The following is a 23,006-nucleotide window of genomic DNA, read 5'->3' as shown; positions in this document are numbered from 1 at the left end:
CACAGAACGTAGAGGTGGAGGTGAGGGTATACAGCCGTTTCTCATGAACTGTTCAGTTTTGTTGATGAGTACACACACGCTGGCAGTTTCCCTAGTATGTCTGGTACATTTATGAAGCATCCTGCTCCATCATTTACATCCCCCGGATTGGGCAAAACAGGAAAGGATTGCAGATTTTGCTTAATACTGAATGAAAACTCCACTGAGCCTACTACATGTCAGGTATATGGAAGAAGTTTCATTAAAAATGGTAAATCTTTCGATGTCAGCACACTGTGTTTTTTGCAGGAACGACTCGTACCACAAAGGCTAGGACACTTCAAGCAGCTGTGACCCCGGTTTTAGTTTACGGAGAGCTCGGATCTGCACGACCGCTCATATTTTTATTTTGCGTGGACCCCAAGAAGAATAGATGTCGCCCGAGGGACCAGCTAATGGGCAATTCGATTAAACTAAACAATTTGTGACTAAGACAAACACAAACGCTGCAAACTGGCGCAGTGAGGTGGCTGCAGATTTACAACCATATTCATTCGGAGAGAAAGAGCGTGTTTGTTGCTATTTGTAATTAAGTTGGAACAATAGTAACCATTTTCTTTTGTTTTCTTGAATAGCTTCTAATACATTTCTCAGTGAATAAAAAGAAAAGTTTAAAATCACAGCAAACTGTCACTCAACAGCTACAGCGCAAGCAAAGACATTTTACAAACCAAGGGCACCAAGTCACTCTTTTACTGGGACTCGTGATCCATGTCTGTACAGAAATGTCTCCTAAAAGTAAAATCTATTAGGTTAGAGAACTATTTGTCTGTTCCAACATAATCAAATTGTCATTCGTGAACGTCAGGATCTGCGTTCTCCACAAATCAGAAGTTAGGAATCAAGAGAAAAAAACAAAAAAAAAAAACAGATTAGCAGGAAAGCACCAGCAGACGGGACAATGACGTGTTTCTGGACCCAGACAGGCCTGATGACAGTGCTGCTGAAAATGTTTCCTCTGTAAAAACTATTCACTCCTGACTGAAAGTCAGTCCCCTGTTCACACCATGAAGATCATATCACCTGCCATAGAACTAGGGGCTTTTCGCTGCCGGTTTCCAGTCTATAGGAATGCAGAGTGCCGCCTCGATCTTTATCTTCCCATGTCCAGCTTATTGTCTGATTAAGTCTGAAAGGCGGTTTGCGGTCTTCCCCTTTGGGCTCACTCCCTTCATTTGCCTCATTGTGTGACCTGATATGGCACATGATAGATACCGGTGAGTTCTCTTGGATTTTCACATGATGTAGTCACGTTGCAGCCGTCACATCGGGCTAAAGACCCAGATCTGCTGAGAGGTGCATTTGTGCAGAGACGTACAGTCCTGTGCAAAACGTCTTACGCACATTAAGACGTCCACGTTCATCGCGCAATATCGTCAGGATGACGTGTGACGAGTCGTAAATTCTTTCTGATGTATGATAATAACACAGAATTCTAAATAACTTTCTTAAACCTGTAAACATCTGCCCTGCGCATAAAAAAAAAAAAAAAAAGCTTGCAGTATTTGAATTACCATAACTCACCGATGGATAAAATTCCAAATGTGGCTGAACACACAACTAAGAGTCGCACTTTCTGGGGAAAAAAAGCTGCCATGTCGGTATATATGACACACCGGTGATGTCAGCTGCAGGCTGGGAGGACGACGCAAGACCAGGGAGACTCAGGAAGAGAGAGTGGTTTGGAGGAATTTGTTTGTAAAAAATGAAGTTAGTCATACTCTTGAGATGTCACGAAGGTCTTCCAGACAAAAGCAAAACTTCCCAGTGTTTAGCCACACTTTGAATTTTGTCAGTAAAGCAAACCACTGTGAGTTATAGTAATTCAAATACCACATGCTTTAACGTATTCAGGTTTTTAAAGGGTTAATGTTGTGGCCGAAGCTAAACCACCATCATCAAGTCAGTCTGGGATATTACAGGAAGTCTTCCTACCTGCTGACTACCTTGAAAACCTGTACACAAATGTACCCAGGAGAGTAAATTAAAAAGCAGCTCTTGACTTTTATTAAGTTACACAAATATAATAGATACACGATACAAGACTGAGCCAGTCCACGGGTGTTCGATCATTTCTTCTTCCAACCGTTTTCATTTGAATTCTAATGTGCATTCAAGGTTTTCGTGGTCACATTTCCCTCCATCGCTGTGTACTCCTGATATGCGTGATTAATAGAGTAAAACCGCTCTCAAGGCTGCCGGGTGGGTGTCTGCGTGTGTCACTGGGGTGTGTATTCGCGTGAAACCTGAATGACAAAGCAGATCACCAACCTTCCTTTGACAGAGACGAATAGTGAGCTAAATCTGACTCCAGCGCTGCTTCTGCTTTTCAATGTACTGGACATCGAGTCCTAAGAAGTCGCCCTGAAGGGCCGCTTGGAAAAAAAAAAGTGGCTATGAATGGAGGGAATGCTTCACTTTCACACTTAGGCTCACTTGATTTCTTAGGGGAAAAACATTCCAGATCAAAGGAAAGGAAGAAGGAGCCTGCCAGTGCACGGAACAACAATTCCATAAAACTGAAAGAAAAACTATTCTCCCAAGGACTAAATATATCTTCATTCACACACACACACCATGTCCTGATCCTGAAACTTATATTCCTAAAAATGTCCAGACAAACAAACCACTCTGATTGTGAGATAAACAAGTTTAAAGAGATAAACGAGTTTCAAGACAGGAACAGCACTTGTTGGTTGGAGGTCGTACATCATAATCTACCAGTGTGATACAAGATCTAAACCCTCGGGCAGGGATTTACAGAACCAGACACTTTTCCCAAGAACTAGGAACCTTCGGTAAATACTTGGTGCATTTCCAATGTGGAAAGGTCTAAATGAAGTTCCGGGGAAATTCTATTCCATGTAGTTTACATCACAGAACTCATTCAACCCCTACTCCTCCAGCCGCTCCCTCAGATCCACTGACCAGCATCTCCTAGTGATTCACAGGACCAGACTAAAAACTAAAGGGGACAGAGGCTTTGAGGTGGAGAGCTCGAAGGCTCTGGACCTGAGAACTGCCCCCTCGAACAGTCTAGATTGAAAACCCACCTTTTCCTGCAGGCTTTTGGCCGGTTTTAGCTGGTCACCTGTTCACCTTATAAACTGTAATTTGCATTGGTTGTATTGTTGACTGTTGCTTTTTATATTTCATTGCTGTACTTAATGTTACACCACCAGGGGTAGCATCACTTGAGAGTACAAGAACCTTGGGGATGTCGTTTGCAGTGCTGAACATATCTGATTGTTTGACCGTCAGAGTGCCCATTCGGATCAAGTTTAAACATTCTACTGTGTACCACGATATTTACGTACAGAGCTCGATGCTGAGATTGGATCTTGAGACGCATTTAGGGATGTATGTTGATGCCAGGTCTGACACATGTACCTAAAGCTGGCCACTTGTGATCAGATAGCCCAGACCAGATCCCAATGACCAGGCCTAGAGCCGATCTCCTCTTTAACCTTAAAAATCAGTCAAGTTTTGAATCTGATTTTGTAGCTTTGCTCTCAAACTGTTCGTTTACATACACGTCAAAAAAATGAATTATTGCCTTAATCTGACTTTAACTGGACAACTTAAGCGCATGCAAACACGTTACTAAAAGCATAGTTTTCCTTGTCCAACTAAGGCACCCAGATAATACGACTGGAAAACGTTTTTTTTCCGGCATATATACGTCTTAATTGGACTTTAACTAGACAATGCATGTGCGCATACTCCACAACCGCGGTGCTGGCATATGACCCCAGAACAAAAACATCCAAGAAAGCCGGTCACAGAAGAAGAAGGTAAGCAGAGCCGGTAGAAGAATTACCTGAGGGATAGCGTCATCTTATCTGCACCATAAGCAGCGCAAATATTACATACGAGATTAAAAAGCTGAATTATTATCCATCTAGTTTTTGCTTGAAATGCCGATCTGACACATGAACGACTCTTGTTTATTATATAACGTAACAGGTCAACTCGAAAGGGGGTTGTATTAACCCACTCAAGAGACACATATCGCCACCTAGTGTGGAGGAGGAGGACGTATTCCCGTCAGTTATTCGATTTTCTCCATTGTATGTAAAGTGTTGCTGTAGCGTCACTGTTTTAAATGCTGTTAACATGGTTATACAGTCCACAGGAATTATCACCATTACAGGACAACAACTGTCATGTGTTTCATTGCAACATTTTATGCTAGCACGCTAATTTGGCTAATCTTGGACCGAAACTTTTAGTTCCTTGAAACGGGTTTCTGGGAGTTTAAGTTCAACTATAGTCAAGACTTCCAGCGTCTTTTCTTTATCGCCCGAAACCCTGAGAAATTGCAAAGTGTTTTGTGTTCACTTGTGTTACATATCGTTGCTCTACCCGTGTATAAACACTCTAATTACAGCGTCACTGATATATACCTGTGGTCTTCCACGAAATAAAGGTTTGACAGCCCATGTTGAAAAGAAACACTTTTAGCCCGAGGGTGTCCACACACTTACACATGTAGGAACACACACACTCAATGCGCAGACAGGATGACAGACATATACTGTAGACACAATGCGCCCCAATTTGTAAATCAAGACTCAGAAGCAGCAGCAAACAAAGAGTTCATTTATGGAGGCCGACGCCACAAGACAGCAAGGGAGGCAAGTGAGAAGAGCCAAAGCGTTTTGAATAACCATCAGCGATGCCAGGCAGTGAGGATATGGGGTAATTTGATTTCCGGTGGGAGATGATAACAACAGTTAACAGCTAGGCCTGAGGGAAACTCTGCAAAGGTACAATGACATTGGGAGAAGGCAGAAAGAAAAGGGCCCAAAAAAAAAAGAACAGAAAATACACCCCTGCCAGGTGCAAACTAACACTATGGAGATTATAGGGCTTAAATTATACTGTAGAGTAATTAGAGCTGAAGTGGATTTGGATTCAATTTGATGAAAGCTGGCTACGCATAATAAGCACAGACAAACTACAGTATGTAACACAGATCAGAAGTGAAAACACTTTTCATTAAGGGAAGAGTTTTTAGAGGTGACCAACGTGCAGAAGGGATGAAGGGGCAAAAATAGACCGACAGTCTGAGTTGAGGTCAAACGTGGTTGGATGTTGCATAAGGCAAAGACAGCACAACATATTTGCCATGTAACACCATTAACGAGAATTTTAAACTGTTTTATAAGCCAAAATAAACTCTAAAAAATGATTACCAACACTACAGCACTTTTGGAGATTGAAGGTTTTATGTAATTTGAACAGTTTTTCAAGTTGTGACTGGTTTTAGAAATATATTTGCAATTTGCAAAAAGAGGAGTCAAAAGCTCTTTTCTCCAACTGTTGGGACTAAGCAGTAGTTTTGATTTATAATTCCAATCCAATTTCTGTTTAAGCAACAGGAATTCAATAAGACACTTTAACATCCCAGACAGGAGTGGCTACTTCCAGAAAGAGCATAAAGGGTCCAAAGGGTGGTGCACTGAACATGGAAATCCCTGTCCCACAAAACGGCTGATATTACACATTTGTTTATTGTCAAGTACCATTAAACTGACAAAATGAGCAATGATCTGATCCTATTAAAAAGGAACTATCACTCCATTGACAGTTTAATTCCTCTTCCACTGTTATGTGTAAAAACAAACGATGCAAAGTGTTTAACTTTAGATGACTGAGTAATGTTTGCCAAAAGCTGGGTTTACATGGAGACTTTTTTCTCATTCGACCGAAGGTTTCAGGTTCACATGTCCGGTAACCGATCCCGATCTGGTGTTTACAAGGACACCAGCTACATTTAATCAAAGATGATCAAAGATGGAGGTCTCTCATCTAATCATCATAGTAGTTGCGATTGTTTTTACACATTTATTAAAGCAACAGCTTGATTCTGAGGTGCTTCTACTGGAAGCACTTTAGAGGAGGAGGCGAGCCGAAGACCGCCTTGTTGTTGGTGCTTTGAGATGATTCCCTGTTCTTCCCATGCCCCCTCCGAAAACCAGAAACTTCTCAGTGCTCTGTTTAGATGCTGTCATATTTTCACCTGAGGAAACGTCACTGCATTTACGTCAAGACACAGAATGCACAGACAGACTCATTCAGATTCACCGTTTACATAACTTTGGTTTGGGAAAAGGAAAATTCGACCCCTGTTTATTCTGAACGAGGTGCTTATGTGGAACATTTTTATTCGATTTAGGCTTCTAAACCGAACCTAGACGTCATAAACCAAAAGGCGTTGAAAAAAGGACTGTATTGTAAATTGATGGCAGATTAAATCTCAGTCCACCTTTTCTGTTTACAAAAGGCTTTTCCACTTTGACTTAGATGGCTTCCTTTACTCCTCTCTCAAACAATCTGTCTTCTCTGGCTAAGACTCTGATGTGTCCTTTGTCTAGACGCCGTAACTTACGCACATAGCCTGCGTCAATGCGAGCCAATAATACTTGTGCGCTTGTCAGGTTGGCTCGTCTTTTTCACCAGTTGGGGTAATTTTTCTTTCCACTTCCTGCTTCACTTTCAAAAACAGCGCCTGAAACTTTCGCCCAAATTTCGAAGAAGACGAGTCATACAAATGTTTGCATCTCCGAACCGCCTCAGTTACACTTTCCTCGGTGTATTCCAACTGCGGAGGTGGAAAAGCATCGGGAAATACTACATGCTACGACCACACGGACCAATCACAGCTCTTGCAGCCTGCATCGCCTAGTTACATTTCTAGGGGAGGTGCACTTCAGCTACGATGCTAGTGTCTGCGTAGCATCAATAAAACTACAACTTTCAATTTGGTGGAGAGTATCCGTACGTCTGTCAGCCTTGAAAGTAAGGAATAAACAACTTTCAGCAAGTCTAACAGGGCCGGACAGACAAAAAAGTCCATGCACGTTTTTTTTATAGTAGCGGTGTAATGAAGATACGCCTGGGAATCCAGCCCGTGCAAGTTAAACAATTACTGGTATGCAGCGCCTTTGTTAGCCTCTCAGTTGTTTTTGTGTGCGTGTTTACCTGTGGTGGCCGTTCAGGGATTGGTTCGTTGCGCAGGGCTTGCAGGGCCTTCATGGCAGCGTTGTGTCGGGCGGCTTGGCGGGTGCGACCCTCGCCAATAAACTCATGACTCCCCACAGACAGCTGCACATAGAAGATCTTAGGAACAGGATAATGGTACCTAGAATGAATGAAACACCAGAAGACAGGAAGTGCGTTTTTGAACACAACATAAAACTTAAAAAAAAAAAAAAAAAACTGATGAAAACCAAGGGGAAGGAAGAGGCTCTAACATTATGGGCCAAGTTATCAATTCACACCATTTACACCGTTCCGAAATTAAAGGCCCACCACTTCATCAGGGTCAATTACTGCACAATAGCCAGTTGGCCAACCACTTGAGTAATGACTTGCTATTGAATCTCAGCTCAGAGATGCAAAACAAAGCACTGGGACATATATCCTCTCCTCTTTCTTCTTCCCCCGAACATAGATTAAACTCTCTTTCTTTGGGTCCTGACAGAGCGGGACTGAGCTGTCACCGGGCAGATTTAGAGGTCTGCGTGTGCGATACCCCCCTCCTGGGTCAGTAGGAGAAGGGCTGAGAATGTCTGCTGGACTGAGAACAAGGAAAGAGAAATAGTGGGAAAACTAATAAGTGAAGAGAAAAAGTTTTTAATATCCGTCTCCCTGTCCGCTTTGCCCTCTGCCAATGTACACTTATATTCACAAGGACGTACAGCCACCATATGTGGTCGACACAAATGGATGGCGGCGGCTGAGATTTATGGCAATGTGACTTGACTAGGGTCTGGTTCCCAAACTTCAATATTTGGCCCCGGATCTGTTAAGTAGAGTGAAAATATATATAGTAAGTGAATATGCTGGAGTTTATTTCACAGGTTGTAGAGCGACAATAAAACAGACTTTACAGATAGATATACAGCTAAGCATTTTATCTGACTACATTTCCATACCTCAACACCTAACTTAGGAAGCTGATACTTAACAGAGCGTGTGTGGGAATTTGGGGAAAACCAAAAAACCTGTTAGCATAAAAGTTTGCAAGCTTTTCACTTAAAATAACCTACAAGTATATAATTAAATGAAGAGACAGCACATTAAAAATAACAAATCCTTTTTGACATTTGTCTGAAAACACTCATTTGTATGTTGTGAGTCATTTATTTTATCTTCCATGCTAGCAGCTTTGTGAGGCTAATGGTGCGTTCCATTGTACTCAGAAGTCCGAATTTCTGAGTTTCAAGTTGTAATTTTCAACTGGAACACCCTCCGAAGACGAAGAAAGTCGTAGAATCCTCACGACCCCCAAGCTGAGTTACCAAGATGGCCGCCGCATGTGGATACCATAAATAGAAGCACCTGTAATATTCCGTTTATTAGCACAAGTGATTAGTTTCTCTTGCATTAAACCGTCATAGCAAACTGTGATTAATAGCATATTTTTTTCTACATTTAAATTAAACAACTAAAACTTTCGAATATTTTTATAAATTTCCGCCTCGTGTCGTCTTGTAGATTTCACCACTGGAAATAATTCTAGAAAAAAACTCATGAATTGGTTCAAGTTATCTGTTCGATTCAAAATTTGTGTAACTTAAATGGCCTAAATTTAGTTTAACATTATAGCAAAAATATTAGTTAATATCAAGAACTTTTAAAAACTTAACTTTCACTCTGCAACCAAAAAAATGTAAATATTGAACACACCAAGTTCCCACTAAGTTCTATTTGGACAAGCCATGGACGTAGTCATCTAGTCTGACTTCTGTAACTGGAACGCGGATAACTCAGGTGTGATGTCATTTCGCTGTCCGAGATAAACGGAACCCACCATAAACAGTGGCTCATTCAGCTACCGCTAAAGTCACCATGCTAACATCCTTACAATGACAACATGAAGAATTTCTGCAGGCAATATATTTTACCAAGTTTACTATTGTGGTTCAACAAAGTGGCTCATAAAGTGGGGGCGTCGCCCTTTTAGGGGGTAAGGAACTATTGCGCAGGGTTTCCAGCTAAACGGACAGCTGGGGATGAGTATTCTCTAAACACAACTTCCAAAGAAAAGAATATATCAGTTTCACCAGTACAACTGGAGTTAACAAGGACAGAACACAGTGTGCTGCGTGTCTTAAAGCACTGAGAAAAATAAAAATGTGCTAACAAGTTAAACCACCGCATCAAGTATAACTATTCTTATCTACAGAAGAGAGAGTTTTTGGAGGAAAACTTGAATCACTGGTAAAGCATGACAACATCTGCAAATTAGTGCCTGATTAGAAAGATGTATTTTTGGTAATAAATTTAAGTATTAGGCAAATTAAAATGTCTGGCAACCGATCCAATGTTCAGTGGAGTAACTTCATAGGCTTACGTCCCTAAAGTGGCAGATAGTATGATTGATTTTATTTTTTTAAAGCCTGTCTGTCTGATAAGGTCTGCTGCATCATCAAATTCCACTGTAGCAACGTCACCATTTTCCCTGATGTCAGCCATAACTTTGGTGAGAGCGAATGTTAACACAACTGATAGAAACTGTGGTCAGCAATATGTAATCGGGGCGCGTTTCATCTTAAGAGGGAAAGTGGAATTTTTGTATTCTTAGAAAGCAATTTCAACAGGTTTCAATGAACCTCACCAACGGAAACTACCAAATGTAAGATGGTCGGTCCATGTACAACAGTAGTGAAATCTGTAGAACTGTACTGTTTATTCACACTTCTACCTTTCTGTGCCTAATTAAATCAGCTGTACACATACAACAGTCCAAGTTCTTCTTGTGGAGATGTTGCTATGTTATCAACTAGTCGTGCTAACCACTTGTATGGTGGCCTGGAGTTCCAACATTATGAAATGTGAAACACTTTTACAAAGCTTGAGACAAATTTACATTTTAGAAAACATCGTATAACATATCATATAACACATTTACAAGTCCCACAACAAATTTAAATTTCCAAAAACAAATTAACAAGAAACAAAACACTTTTACAATCGGCGAAACAAATTTATAAATGTTACCATCAACCGGAAAGGGAATGTACCAACTCTGGGGGTGGAAGTGCACTTAACGCTGTTTAACATTATCCATGTGACCCCTGTGCACATGAAAAACAAAACTGGAAAAACATCACTCGATCGCTGTCCATCTTTGGTCACCACGGTCGTCATCAACGACAACAATAACTCGGAATCGGACGCTCCCATTATGACTCTCGCTTCCACCTCAGTGTTGGTACATTCACTTTCCAGTTCATGGTGACATTTGTAAATTTGTTTTGCCGTTTATAAAAGTGATTTGTGTCTTGTTAATTTGTTTTGGGATTTGTAATGTAATTTTGTTAAATGATATGTAAAAAATGTTTTCTAAGATGTATATTTGTCTCAAGCTTTGTAAAAGTGTTTCACAGTGAATTTCGTAATCTTGGTTTGCACCTAAAACTGGCTCGTGGTCGAACGCCACCGTATTTTATTTTGATTTCCCCACTTGTGCCGGGAACATGGTGAACCCAGGCTTGACTTATTCCCAGTCTTCTTAGCTAAAAGGAACTGGAATTGACTATGACGTTTTCATGATGCATGTAGACATTTTTTTTTTATTTTTTTAACTGAAATACCAAAAATACTCCCTCGTCATTAACAGTAACTTTTTTTTTTTGTTTTTATTACAAAACAACTCTTTACTGCACATCTGTCATCGTTTCTGAACATCCCCTCCTTTCTTCCCCCTCGTCCTCATGTCTTTCCTCAATGTTGAGCTCAGTAATCCTAACAATGAGTCAGCGTATTACTCTCAGAATATCAGCAGGTCTTCCTACAGCCCACATCCCTCCTCTCTCAGCCGTCTGCTCTCAAATCCTGGCCATGGGAGCCTTCGCTGGGCGGGGGCCTGCCTGGCCCTCGCACGTCAAGTGTGGCCCCAGGGTCTCAGAGGACATGCCAAGTGCAACATGGGCTCCGGCCAACAGCGCTGAGCCGAGATGGGAGCAGCTGGGACTGGAGCGCCGAGTACAGGTGCAGAGAGTAAAAGAGAGAGAGAGAGAAGGATAAGAAAGAAAAGAGGAGGGAGACTGAAGGAGAGAGGAAAAAGAGAAAGAAAGAGAGACGTGGAGGGAGGCCTGTGGGAGACCCGACTGCACAACGTGGGAAAGTAGTGGCTTACACACAAGCAAGCCAAGAATACAGGCGAGTGCGCTTACACACATCAAAATCACGCAGGAAAATCACATTAGTGCTCTGTGGCCAGCGCGAAAAAGCTGCACATGTGAGCTCGCACTGTCTGTTCTGTGTTATCAATTATTATTTTTGTTATCATTACTACTGCAGAGAGGGAACGGGACCAAGACACCTGCAGGGAGGGTGTGGAGGCTGCTCAAAGGGAAAAATAATATATATATATATAAAAACACTGTGTCTGTGTGATGACGCAAGTGTATGTGTGTGTGTGTGTGTGTGTGTGTGTATCTGGTATAGCAAACTCTGCCGCAGCTCAATCAAATGATAAGTCATCAACAATTAGGAGGGAGTTGTGTATTTGACTTTGAGGGCAGCGCCTTCCCTGCACCGCTCTTTAATGTGGGGCTTGTTGGTGAAGGTCGGCATTTCATCTTAATCACTCAAAGAGCGCACACACACACACACAAAGACACATACACACACACACACACAGATGGACACATTCAAAGATGTGGCTGGTTTTTAAACAACGCACACACACACACACACACACACACACACACACACACACACACACACACACAGTCCTACTACAGTTATTATTATATATTTAACAAGGTGACATTTGAGCTGGAATTACATTTTTTCTCTAATGCCAGGGTAGAGAAGAGACAGAAAGCAGGTTTCGAATAAGTACCTTGACATTTTTAAATATTTTGCAGCAAATTTACATTCAGGGTAACACATACAACCATTAGTTTAAATGCATATTACACAATGTGATCTCAGGTAGACAATATCAGACACAGAAAAATACCATAACCACATATTCTTGGTCCTATATATATATGTAAGTCATGTTATTTTGTTGCTACAGTGTTGTTGTTATTATTCTAACAACAGCATCTTTCGAAAATAGCGCTGTCCCTTTAAGAAAGGAGAGTAGCCTTGAGTTTCTGTGCATGGCTCTATGTTCTGGAGGTGCAACAGATAAACCGACATCAGCATCAAAATCCTTTTGTTTTGTTTTTTTCTACCTGCACTACCTTCACAATCTACCGGTGGATTACAGTCGACATATTGGGCTGATGTAACGTAATGTATCCAAGGCTGGTGCAGGCTGATATGTGCAGCAGGTCATGCTGTACGTCAAGGTGACCACAAACCATGCAATAAAAACCTTATTTATTATCACCGCTGAGCAAAAGGGGACAAAAAAGAAAAAGTCTCGGTTGCAAAATTAACATAATCAATTATGCAGCTTAGACAGCTCAATGAATGGTTGATTTGATGGAGGTACGATGTAAACAGAGGAAAAAACAACGGGAAACATTCCCCCAACATCCGTCATCCACGCTGAAGTGGCTGAAAATGTAGCACAGTTGTGTAATTTAATGTAGAGTGCTCGTTGTATGACTGTGCTCTTACATTTAAAGTGGAGACATCCATATTTCCCCGTATATTTTTACATAAATGCACTAGACTCTCAATGGCGGCCTTGAACCGTAAAGTGACAACAGACTATGAATTAGTAATGAGATTTTCCCGTCATAGTCGTTGGTCTGTGTTGTAAGGTCCTCTTGATTCAGTTGCTAAGACACACTACTTTTTTTTCCTCATATGTGGAGGGGGGATTTTAGTTACAAAACTGCAACACAACAAGTAAAAAGCTTTTACCACTGAGACTTGCATGTACTGGAATGTCTACCAAATAAATCTTCATATGAAAGATCCAAAATCACTTGATGTAATCACGTACGTCATGAAAAGATAAAAAAAGAAGACAGAGAGGGGTTTGACAAAAGCAAAGCCACATGCAAGATGTGTCAATTAGAAGCAAAGCATCGTGGAAATAGCTCAGAATTGTTTGGAAACAGAAATATATCTATATAATTTGATACAGAACTAAATCTAATCAAATCAGGACCTTGTGCATCAGAATCGATTCAGTAAATCACTCGCTGTACGCAGCCCCCTTTAGTAGATATGTTGAGGGATCGTTGTCCCACATTTTGTCTCCACTGTTAAGAGGTGACAAGCAAAATATGTCACCGCCTCTTTCTAACCCAAACCACCTACTCTCTCTTTGAGGACATCCTAAAATTACACACTGAAAATGCATTAATGTGACATGTAGTAAATTGCAGTTGAAAGGAGATGGAAGAATCCAAAAATTGGCACTGGCTCAGTTACAAACTACTACTACATACACTCATTGTACATTTTATCAGGAACACCTGTACCTTCTTATTTAATTGTCCAATGAGGCAATCTGGCAGGTCAAGAGGTTCAGGGTTTTTTTTTTAAAAAAAAAGCATCAAAATGGGGGAAAATGTGATCTCTGCGACGTCCACCATGGGACCAGAGAGGCTAGATTACTTACTTCTGATACTATTAACCTCCTGGGAACAGTTTGCTCAGAATGGTGTGGAAACAAAAATAACACCAGCGAGGAGCGAGTTCAACAGACCGAAACAGAGGAGAAAGGTTCAAGCTCATAGAAAGGCCTCTGAGACAGCTACTCTTTTACAACTGCGGTGAGCAGGAAAGCATCCAGGCAAAAGAGCACGATGGGTTCCACCAGCGAAGAACAGAAATATGAGGCTGCACTGGAAAAACGTGGCATCGTGACCTGAACTGCGATTTTGGATCACGCTGCAGATTTAAGGATCGGAATTTGTTGGCAGCGCCTTGACATCAGTCAATGGTACATACTGGTGGTGGTGCCAAGATGTGTCCAACTATTGGCCCCATAACACCAATAATCCATGTTTTGAATGTCACAGCCTATCTGAATGTTGTTGTAGGACATGTGCTTCCATTAAAGCTGCAATATATTCTAATGTAGCGTTGATAATATACCATGTCGCGAAGGTTTTCTCACACCATTTTCAAGAACACGGAAATGGGTTCAGAGGCCTTCAGCGATCCCCAGGCGCCAGATCCAAATCCAACAAGACACAAATATGCAGCTGAGTAACTGAGAACACTTCTATATTCGACCCTTGGCGGCTGCTCTTATATATAGCATGTACGCAAGGATTCTGCTGAGGCTAAAAAGCAGCATGAAAAACAGCGGACAAACCGGATGCATACAAATAACCTCAACGCGGGAGTGAACTGGCCCACTTGCCTTCTAGCATCACAGAGCATAATCCACCAAGAAATCTATTTGCCACACGTGCAACCACAACTAGCTTGCATGTATGAACCCACCGTTACACTCGTAAAGGCTCGTAAAAGGTTGATGTGACTGCAAAGGGTGACAGAGATCTGGGAAACAAAAAAGTAAAATGCAAAAACTTGGACAGGCTCACTCCTCCACCAGCTGCACTTTCTTCCAATCTGCTGCCAGACCTTTACTTGTTTTCTCTCTCCCTCCCAACTTCCATACTTCATTCCCCGTGTCCATCACTGATTGCGATCCTTCCCTTCAGCCTCACGCAATTGCTCATGTGCAGAAAATACATAATGGTGTGAGAAAAGCGCCCACGTAGTCAAGTAAACACAGCGCTCAAAACACCAACTGTCATAGCTTCGTATTCAAAGCTCCTTGGACCCAGTGTGAGGTTACAAACCACTAATCCACATGGGAGAAGCAGATCCAATGTAATGTTTGAGTAGTGGTTTCGAGAAAAGTTATTTTTTTGGCCCTAATTGCTCATTAAGTCTGATTTTTGCAGCAAACACAAAATGTTATGGTTGTTTCAAGCCGCACATGTTGACGTTGAATGTCTACGGTTTACAGAAATTATGTGTTTGAGACTTTATTGTGTTTTCAATTAGTATCTGCAACCAAGCCTACATGTTCCCTAAAGCTACAACATTATCAACAGATATTAGCGAATTCTGTGTCTATACATCCTGCACGGAATTAGTTAAGCACCAGACACACATCATATATGAGGTTTGACATAACATGATCAGAAACTTGAAGCACTTCTCTCTGCTTGTTCTTTGTTGTGACGTCCATTAGCTTTATGAGATGATTTCAGGAACTTTCATACAATCTGCCGATAAGACCTTTAATCCAAAAAGTCAACAGCTTTTACAAGTATTTGAGCTTTCCTCTAATAACCAAAACCCAGCCCCATCAGAGTAAAACACTGGCTGGATGTGGTGTGATGGTTGGATGGGAAAACATTACTTTTAAGGCTACATCCATTGATAATGGGCAACCAATGGTTAACGTGAGCCTGTGCAAATTAACTGATGTTTAGAGTCATTTTTCATGCTTCACTGTCGAAACAATTTGATGAATGATAAATTCTTTTTTTAATCCGCACTGTGTTTAACATAAAATGGTTGATGCAGGACGCAAAATGAACTCTTTTGCATTGCGAGGTACATGCATTTTATTAGCGTTTTCACTCTGGTTCAGATCATTTTAGGTTTGACACATTCCTTCTCTGCCTATTTATATGAAATGACACATCAAAGGTCTGCACACTCACAAAAAAACTGTGAAACACACATGTAATAGATAAATAAAGAATGATACAGAACAGAACTGTACATGGATGTAGCTTAAAGCTAGTGTTGTCCTTCAGATTATTGTGGTTTTCCGACTACTTGCAGAAGAGACAGAAAGCATAAAGAGGTGTTTGAATGCGCAAACACAGACTCAAAGCGATCATGACAAACTGTGTATGTATCTGTGTGTGTGTGTGAAATGTGCAGCGGTCTCGGAGAAGCCACAATCACATGTCCCCTACGGCAACTCTAACACACAGAGACATCCATTCACTGTAGAGGCTAATTAAAATGGTTCATTTGCTGTCAAACCATCAGTGTCAGAGAATACAAATATGATTCCTGTGGTGTAAAAATGGGCACTGTTTCCAACGCTTGTCAAACCTTTGAAATGTGAAGTCAAATAATGATTGAAATTTTCACCAGTAATTTCAATTTCGTAAGTTCAGGACACAATACAAGATCTGAATGTGGTCCTTCTCCCAGTTCACATGCAACACAGAAAATCGAATAACCGACGGGATCATGTCCTCCTCCTCCACACTAGGTGGCGATATCTGCTAATAAGGCCCCTTTACATCATATTATACACAAGACTCCTTCATGTGGCAAACCAGCATTTCAACCAGCAACAAGATGGAAAATAATACAGCGTTTTTTAATCTTGTATGTAATGTGTAAGCTACTTATGGTAACGCTATCCCTCGTCTTCTTCTTCTACTTTCTTGGATGCTTTTGTTCTGAGGTCATATCCCAGCGCAGCAGTTGTGGAGCATGTGCACATGTGCTGTCCAGTTAAAGTCCTTTTCCAATCTGATTTCCAATCACGTTATCTGGACGTCTTAAGGAGTAACGCATTGACTTACACTTAAGTTGTCCAGTTAAAGTCAGATTAAGGCAATAATTTGTTTTTTCCTGTGTATTTAAACGTACTGAGTGGAAAAAGAGAGGGTGGGCTGCAGGAAATAGTGGCAGAAGATATTGGAAATATCAAAACAATAATGGTGAACATCGAGAGTCGAACCCGGACCAAAGAACTGGAGGAGACACTAATCGAGTTGCGCCTGTATAATGTTGGTTGCAGTGCGTAAGAGTTTGCACAGGGGTTTGCTGCATTCAGTTGGCTTTAGTTGGCTTGACAAATGATGCAGCATGTGATCCATCATCAGGTGCAGTTGTTAAGTCTGTCATCTCCAGTCTTTCAGTCATCATACAAAAATCTGCCGTCTGTTACTGTGTGTACTCGTGAAAGCTGCGTTCCCCAGCTTTAGTTTTCAGATTTTCGGGTCTCTAGACTTTTATTAAAGCTCAGAGCAACGTTAACTCCCCCGTCGTCCGCTACTGCAATGTACCGCTGCGTCTCCATGCTGCGGACAGCTGGCGTTCTCATACGGACAACTCATATCGCTGCTGCTTTTACCGACAATGCGTATTAATTAAGAATAACTAACAGGCGCAGTACATAAAAACAAAGGGTTTCATAACTTATTTTAATTAAATTGTCCAAGCTGACAGCGTACATTGTTTTTTTGCCGTTTGTTGTGGTTTTAATTTCCTACACGAGATTAAAGCCCTCTTTGTGCAAGCTCTGTAATCAGCGTGCTGTCCCGGTGCCCTCCTTCCATGCCTGGCTCATGACAAGTCACAACCCCGCTCAGGTCTCCTGACCGACGAGCTTTACTGCTGAGTCATGGCGACACATCCAACCCCAAACACAACAGACTCGCAGTGCTGTAACTGACAGGTAGCATGCGACGAGAAGAAACGCTAATAGGCTCGGTTAAAACCCCAAGGCTTGATTTCATTATGCCAGCAATAAAAGCAACCACTGGAAAATAGTCTATTCTTTAATTATTTGACTGAAAACAGGCATTGCGTGAACTGCAACTTCTAAAGCATAAAAAACGCTGGTGAGTAATAAAGGATTTGCTAATGTGTGCGTTTACGCGACACAGCAAAAAAAAAAAATGAAATAAAAATGGAACTTCTTAAACCTTGTGCCCTTTTAGTGCCAACTGTTAAGACTTGGCTGACTGGGAGGAATGGCTGGCGGAGGATCAGTCTAAAATCACAACCTCCTGTCCTCATTAAGAATATTAAACTGTGACCTGCTGTTTCATGTTCACTGTCATTAAGAGGGAAAGACTAATTGCTACGTTAAAAAACATTTCTTATGGTCAGATTGTTCCGGGTTGGTTTCTGTGCAAGTTACTATTCCTGCAAAATGTTTTCCTTAGTTTGTTTATACTTTTTAGTCCCAATGACAATCAATAGAGCAATATCAGCACGCATGGGAGAAATAAAAATCAGTAACTAGTTAGTAACTTCAGTAACCTCATTCCCTCTTTATTCCTCTTCGATTCATCCACCACACACTGCCTCGCTCTTAATAATGTACATTTTCTGAGCAGGCGTGTGGTTCTGCTGATGCTGAGAAAGGAGCACACCACCAAATTACAGCACATGATGTAAAACACAGACTGGTTGCTCTGATTTCCTCTCATCTGGTAGGACCACCAAAGAAGCAACGCAAGCATCGCCTCACAGAACAAACTTTGTTTTGACTTTCCGCGCTCCAGAGAAAATTATAACGACGCGAGGCGGCGGGGCCCTGATAGAGGAAGAGGCGTGATCCAGCGGCAGCGGCGTGTCTACCGCTGCCGGTCTGATTCACACCGAAACTAAACATAAACTTGGAAATTATTTCTCTATTCGTTGTCACATCTTGCAGTGACACACAGCGGATTGATTGGGTGTTAACATGGACCGAGTTCAGAATGTGGTTAAAAGTTGAGAATGTGTTTCCCAGAGAAAGGACGATAAAAAAGGACCATAAAGCAGAGATGACTCTACCTTCTTCCTTGAGCCTTTAATGTAATCTTCCTGAATGGGGAGAGCACAAATGATCGTCCCAGTAGTCGAAATGAGATCCCAAACCACTACAAGAGCTGGTCTAAGAGGTAGCTCTCAGAAGAAGGTCAAAGGGATTAAAGATACGGGCGATAAATCTAATGAAATTGCCGCAACTCGCCAAAGTTAATGGACGCTTGAAAGTAGGACAGCGGTGTGTCCCGGCGAGTTGATGTGCACCAACCCGTGATGATCCCATCCGACAATGGGTGCAGATGTCATGAGAGAGGGGAACCCGAAGAGATCCTCAGCAAACGCTTTCTCCCGGCCGCCGTTTACGGCCGAGCACTGATACCGTGCGGCTTTGAAAGCCGCGGCAAAAGAAGTGTCTCATTTCCTGGTAGGGTTCAAGTGAAGTGAAGAAATAAAGAGACTTGAGTTCTTGCAAAGAGGCCTACTTGACGTCTTGCTCAACGAAAGGCACAATGTAACCCCATTTACAATGGATTCTGGTTCTATTAAATCCAATATATTAAGGCAAAAGAGGACACGATGACACGCAGGGATAGACAAACACTCTTAGAGGAGGAGATGAAAGGAGAAACCAGACTTCTGTGTCACCGAGTCTGTTGAGCACAAATCATTCCAAGCATTTGTTTATGTTGGACCTGTGTTCCACTGCTCCACCCCCTTCAATAAAACACTGCTTTATGGGTTTACTCCCATTAGCGCAATTAGGACATATTATCCCTTGTTCCGTCATGCTAGTTTATCAACTATAAGAACATCTGAATTAGTTATCTACACACACGCGGACGTATTCATTTGGCAAAAACAGGAAAAGTAATGCAATAAGAAGTCTCTACCTTGTGGGCTTTGGCAGCCGCGACGATGGGATGGATAAGAAAAACCATATCTGTGGAATGCACCAACGGACGAAAGAGCACACGGTGTGCCGATTAGACCGTTAGAGAATACAACTGGCCGGTGAGCTATAAAAAAAAATAATAATAAAATAAATAAATAAATAAAAAATAAACTAGAGGCCTGGGAGAAAGTGAGGAAGAAAAAAAAAGAGAAAGGGCTGAGTGAGCGAAGAAAACCTCGGAGGATATCTGATAGCTTCACATAGGAAGAGATGAGAGGAAATGTTGAATATAGAAAAGCGCTCGTGGGCAGAGTTGCCTTTTCAGCGGGCCGGTCTGGCCCAATTAGAGACGCAGATGACAAGGTACACCTGTGTGTCTGTGTGCGCTCTTTGTGTCTGCGCCGCCGCCGCCTTCGCCGTTTGATGTTATACCGAGTTCCTGGAGGCATGAGAAGGGTGTTCGTTTTTCAAGGAGAAGCCTCTTTCCATCGTCTCTTTATATTTCGTATGGCAGATGTCGCCCGGTTTTACAAGGACGCTGTCATATTAGCCACGAGGCAAGTCTAGAACACAGCTGTAACACAACTAACCCCTTATGTGCCGCGATCAACAGTCACCGGCTCAATGGATTTAGGCATCGAATGATGATATATGCTCCAAAATATTTCCATTTTTAGCATTTATTTATTCAAAAATACACAAGGAGAAGAATATGAATTGACGTTTTCGCTAAGTTTGTCTACACATGCAACAAATGAAGGGAGCTTTGTCCCAGTTTACACAGATTGTGTAAGATAAGATAAGATAAGATAAGTCTTTATTCATGCCACAGTAGGGAATTTCTTGTCGTGAACAGCAGCAGACATTCAACATTCAACATCACAAACAGTGCACACGAGTGAACTAAAAATATCAAAAAAAAAAAAAATATATATATATATAAAAAAGCTGTATTACATCCAGTGCACAGCTCTCAGTGGTGAGAACAGCTCGTAAAAGATTTCTGGTGATACCGATATCAAAATAAATATGAGAAATATAAATAAGCACCAATCACACAAAGTGGAAACGACAACAGAACACGAGATGAAAACAGCAGTCGATTCTTCATTTTAACATTTCTGACATTTTTTTTATATAAACTAGAAATAAATGTCAGAATTGTTTCTTTTAGGTCACCAATAACTGAAATCTTAAGGCACTTGAGTGCAACATAAGAAATCAAAGCAGGTGTCTTCAGTGTTATTCAGGCCAAGGACCCCCCCCAAACCGACGGAGAGATTAAATAGGGACTTTATTTATGAATATACACTATTATTATCATTTTGCATTCAATATTAAGCTATCCAACTAATGCACAGGTTTAAATATTATTTGTGCAACAGAAGGGTGGCGGTGCTGGAAAATTGTGGGTGAAAATTAAAACAAAATGTAAAGATTTTTCAACCCCCCCTGCAGTACTTCCACGGTACTGCAAATATTTGGTTGATTAGACATTTTTTATATATTTTTTTTAATTTTCCCCCATAAATTAAAGTTTCTTTAAATACATATTAACATGAATCCAACATATTTTAGTAAAGGAATAGCTTAATATTAAATACGTATATTTATAAATAACACTAGGCTGAGTTTGATATAGAACACATATAGTAGGTAGGGGGGTTCCTACTTAATCTCTCCGTCAGTTTAAAAAAAAACAACAACATTAAAGGAAAACCTTCTCTTATCTCATCAAACTGACATGGCTTATCTCATAGCTAGTTACCTGTTTAAGAATCCAATAGACATTAGTGTTTCAGGCCATGCAAAGTACGCAATCCGCTCTCCCGTTTATCTGCTAAATGCTCCGCCATGTTTCGATTTAGTCGCTTTAACTGCCTTTTTTTGGGGTGTGGGGGGGCAGGAAGGCAGGTAGGTAGTTAGAGTGCGGTGGGTTTATCAGAGCTTTTCCACTCAGAACAGCTCCCCTGCTGTGACTGGAAACAGGGTCGATAAGAGCAGTGACACAGAAGCAAAGCTGAAAAGTTGAAGTCTTTACCAATGAGCTGGAAGCTGCTAAAAAGCTTCATGTGGATTCATCATTACAAAAAAAACGTATGCATAAAAAATACATATTTACACTCCTGTTGGGATAAAACTCTTCACTGGCCAATGCTTGATATCACAGGTACTGAATTGACTGCAGGTGACCCATTCTTCCTGTGTTTCCTACAGAGAAAGCAACAACCTGCCAGCCTCATATCTGAACATCATCTCAGGAGGAAATGTCACAAAGCAAAGCACCCCCAGTCATTCAGCCCACTGTTCTTCCAGCTGACATTACTGTCATAACCAAATGAGGGCTGGGGGAGGAGGTGGGCGGCTAAAGACTGCTCGGTTTTTCTCCAACGGGGGAAAGTCCTATCCAAATTCCAGCTCTGACAGAATGCAGGATGCAGGCGCCCCCGCCCCCCTGAGATTAGAGCAGCAGGAAGAAAGCTGGGAGCGTCGTGGATAAAAACTGGAGGAGCTCAGCATGACTCATTGGAATCAGGTGTTCCAATGATAACACAGAAGTTAGGGATTGTCCATTAAAAACGGTTGATGTAACCAGATTTCTAGATAACTCAAATACTTTCCTACAAAAATGTTTCTGTTAATCATTCGGGGCCGAATTTCCACAAGCGCTTCACGGCAGCTGAGTGACCGACTGAAACAAGGTGATCATTGTTCGGCCAGAATGAACAATGGGGCGGCACAGTCTGCGCCGTAACGGAGAAAATAAATTTAAGCACGGACTTGGATGGTAAAGGGATTATGCACGGGTCCGCGGCCCATAAATAAGATTCATTAAGACGCTGATAAATGCACATTTCATATTATCGCTGTATTTCCTCATCAGGGCACTTTCTGAATGAATCAATACTGGTCTTGGCGGTGATTAGAGCGCTGATGGATCAGAGCCACGCTGCCCTTTTAATGGTTAGATTTTCCATCAACATGACTCTGGATCACTCTTATTCATCATAATAGGTAAGGACATGGGCATGTGAAAACCTTCCCTTCCCTGCAGCATCATTAAGGTGAGCGATCGTGGATATGGCCTGTCACTCCGCCGCGGACTCAGACGTCTGATTAAGAGAATTCATATTCAGAAGGTCTCGCTTTCATTAATCCAGGTCCGAAAGAAAGAGACCTCGTGAAAACATAAGTGACCTTGGGATGATCTACATCTTTTCTTATGTCACTCCCCCCCATGCACACACATCTCCTCCCCCCCTCCTCTACCTCACAAAAGAGACAAAACAAAGCAGACGGTGAGGAACAGATCCTGCCCGTCTCTTAGAAACTCATCAGTGTGACATATGACATTGACAGACAGATGCTGGAAAACAGATTTTCTCCTCTACCCCAAAGACATTTATCTTTCACCCACCCCCCCTGTTTGTTCCTGCATGGATCAAATAGTAGAAGATGTGAGCCAGATGCTGACTACACATCAGTTACTCAACGGGGCAACTCAATCTCTTCTTCTTCTTCTGGCTACTTATAAATGTTCTAAGAATAAATAAAACATTTAGCATCAGAATGCACCACCACTGTGGGACCTCAAGTTTGTATTAAAAAA

At 41.6% G+C, this 23,006-nt stretch overlaps 1 protein-coding gene across 2 annotated transcripts in view; it reads right to left on the bottom strand.

Annotated features, from left to right (window-relative positions):
- The window catches only part of stau2 (staufen double-stranded RNA binding protein 2), a 114,109-nt gene that overhangs the window by 79,747 nt on the left and 11,356 nt on the right, over positions 1-23,006 (bottom strand). For both annotated transcript variants that reach the window (XM_047567903.1, XM_047567904.1), the window contains exon 6: positions 7,027-7,186. In XM_047567903.1, the coding sequence (XP_047423859.1) occupies positions 7,027-7,186 (160 nt within the window). The remainder of the gene's footprint in view (positions 1-7,026; positions 7,187-23,006) is intronic.

Source organism: Mugil cephalus, chromosome 18, assembly GCF_022458985.1.
Source record: "Mugil cephalus isolate CIBA_MC_2020 chromosome 18, CIBA_Mcephalus_1.1, whole genome shotgun sequence".
Taxonomy (NCBI): domain Eukaryota; kingdom Metazoa; phylum Chordata; class Actinopteri; order Mugiliformes; family Mugilidae; genus Mugil; species Mugil cephalus.
This window is presented reverse-complemented; position numbering and strand designations above follow the sequence as displayed.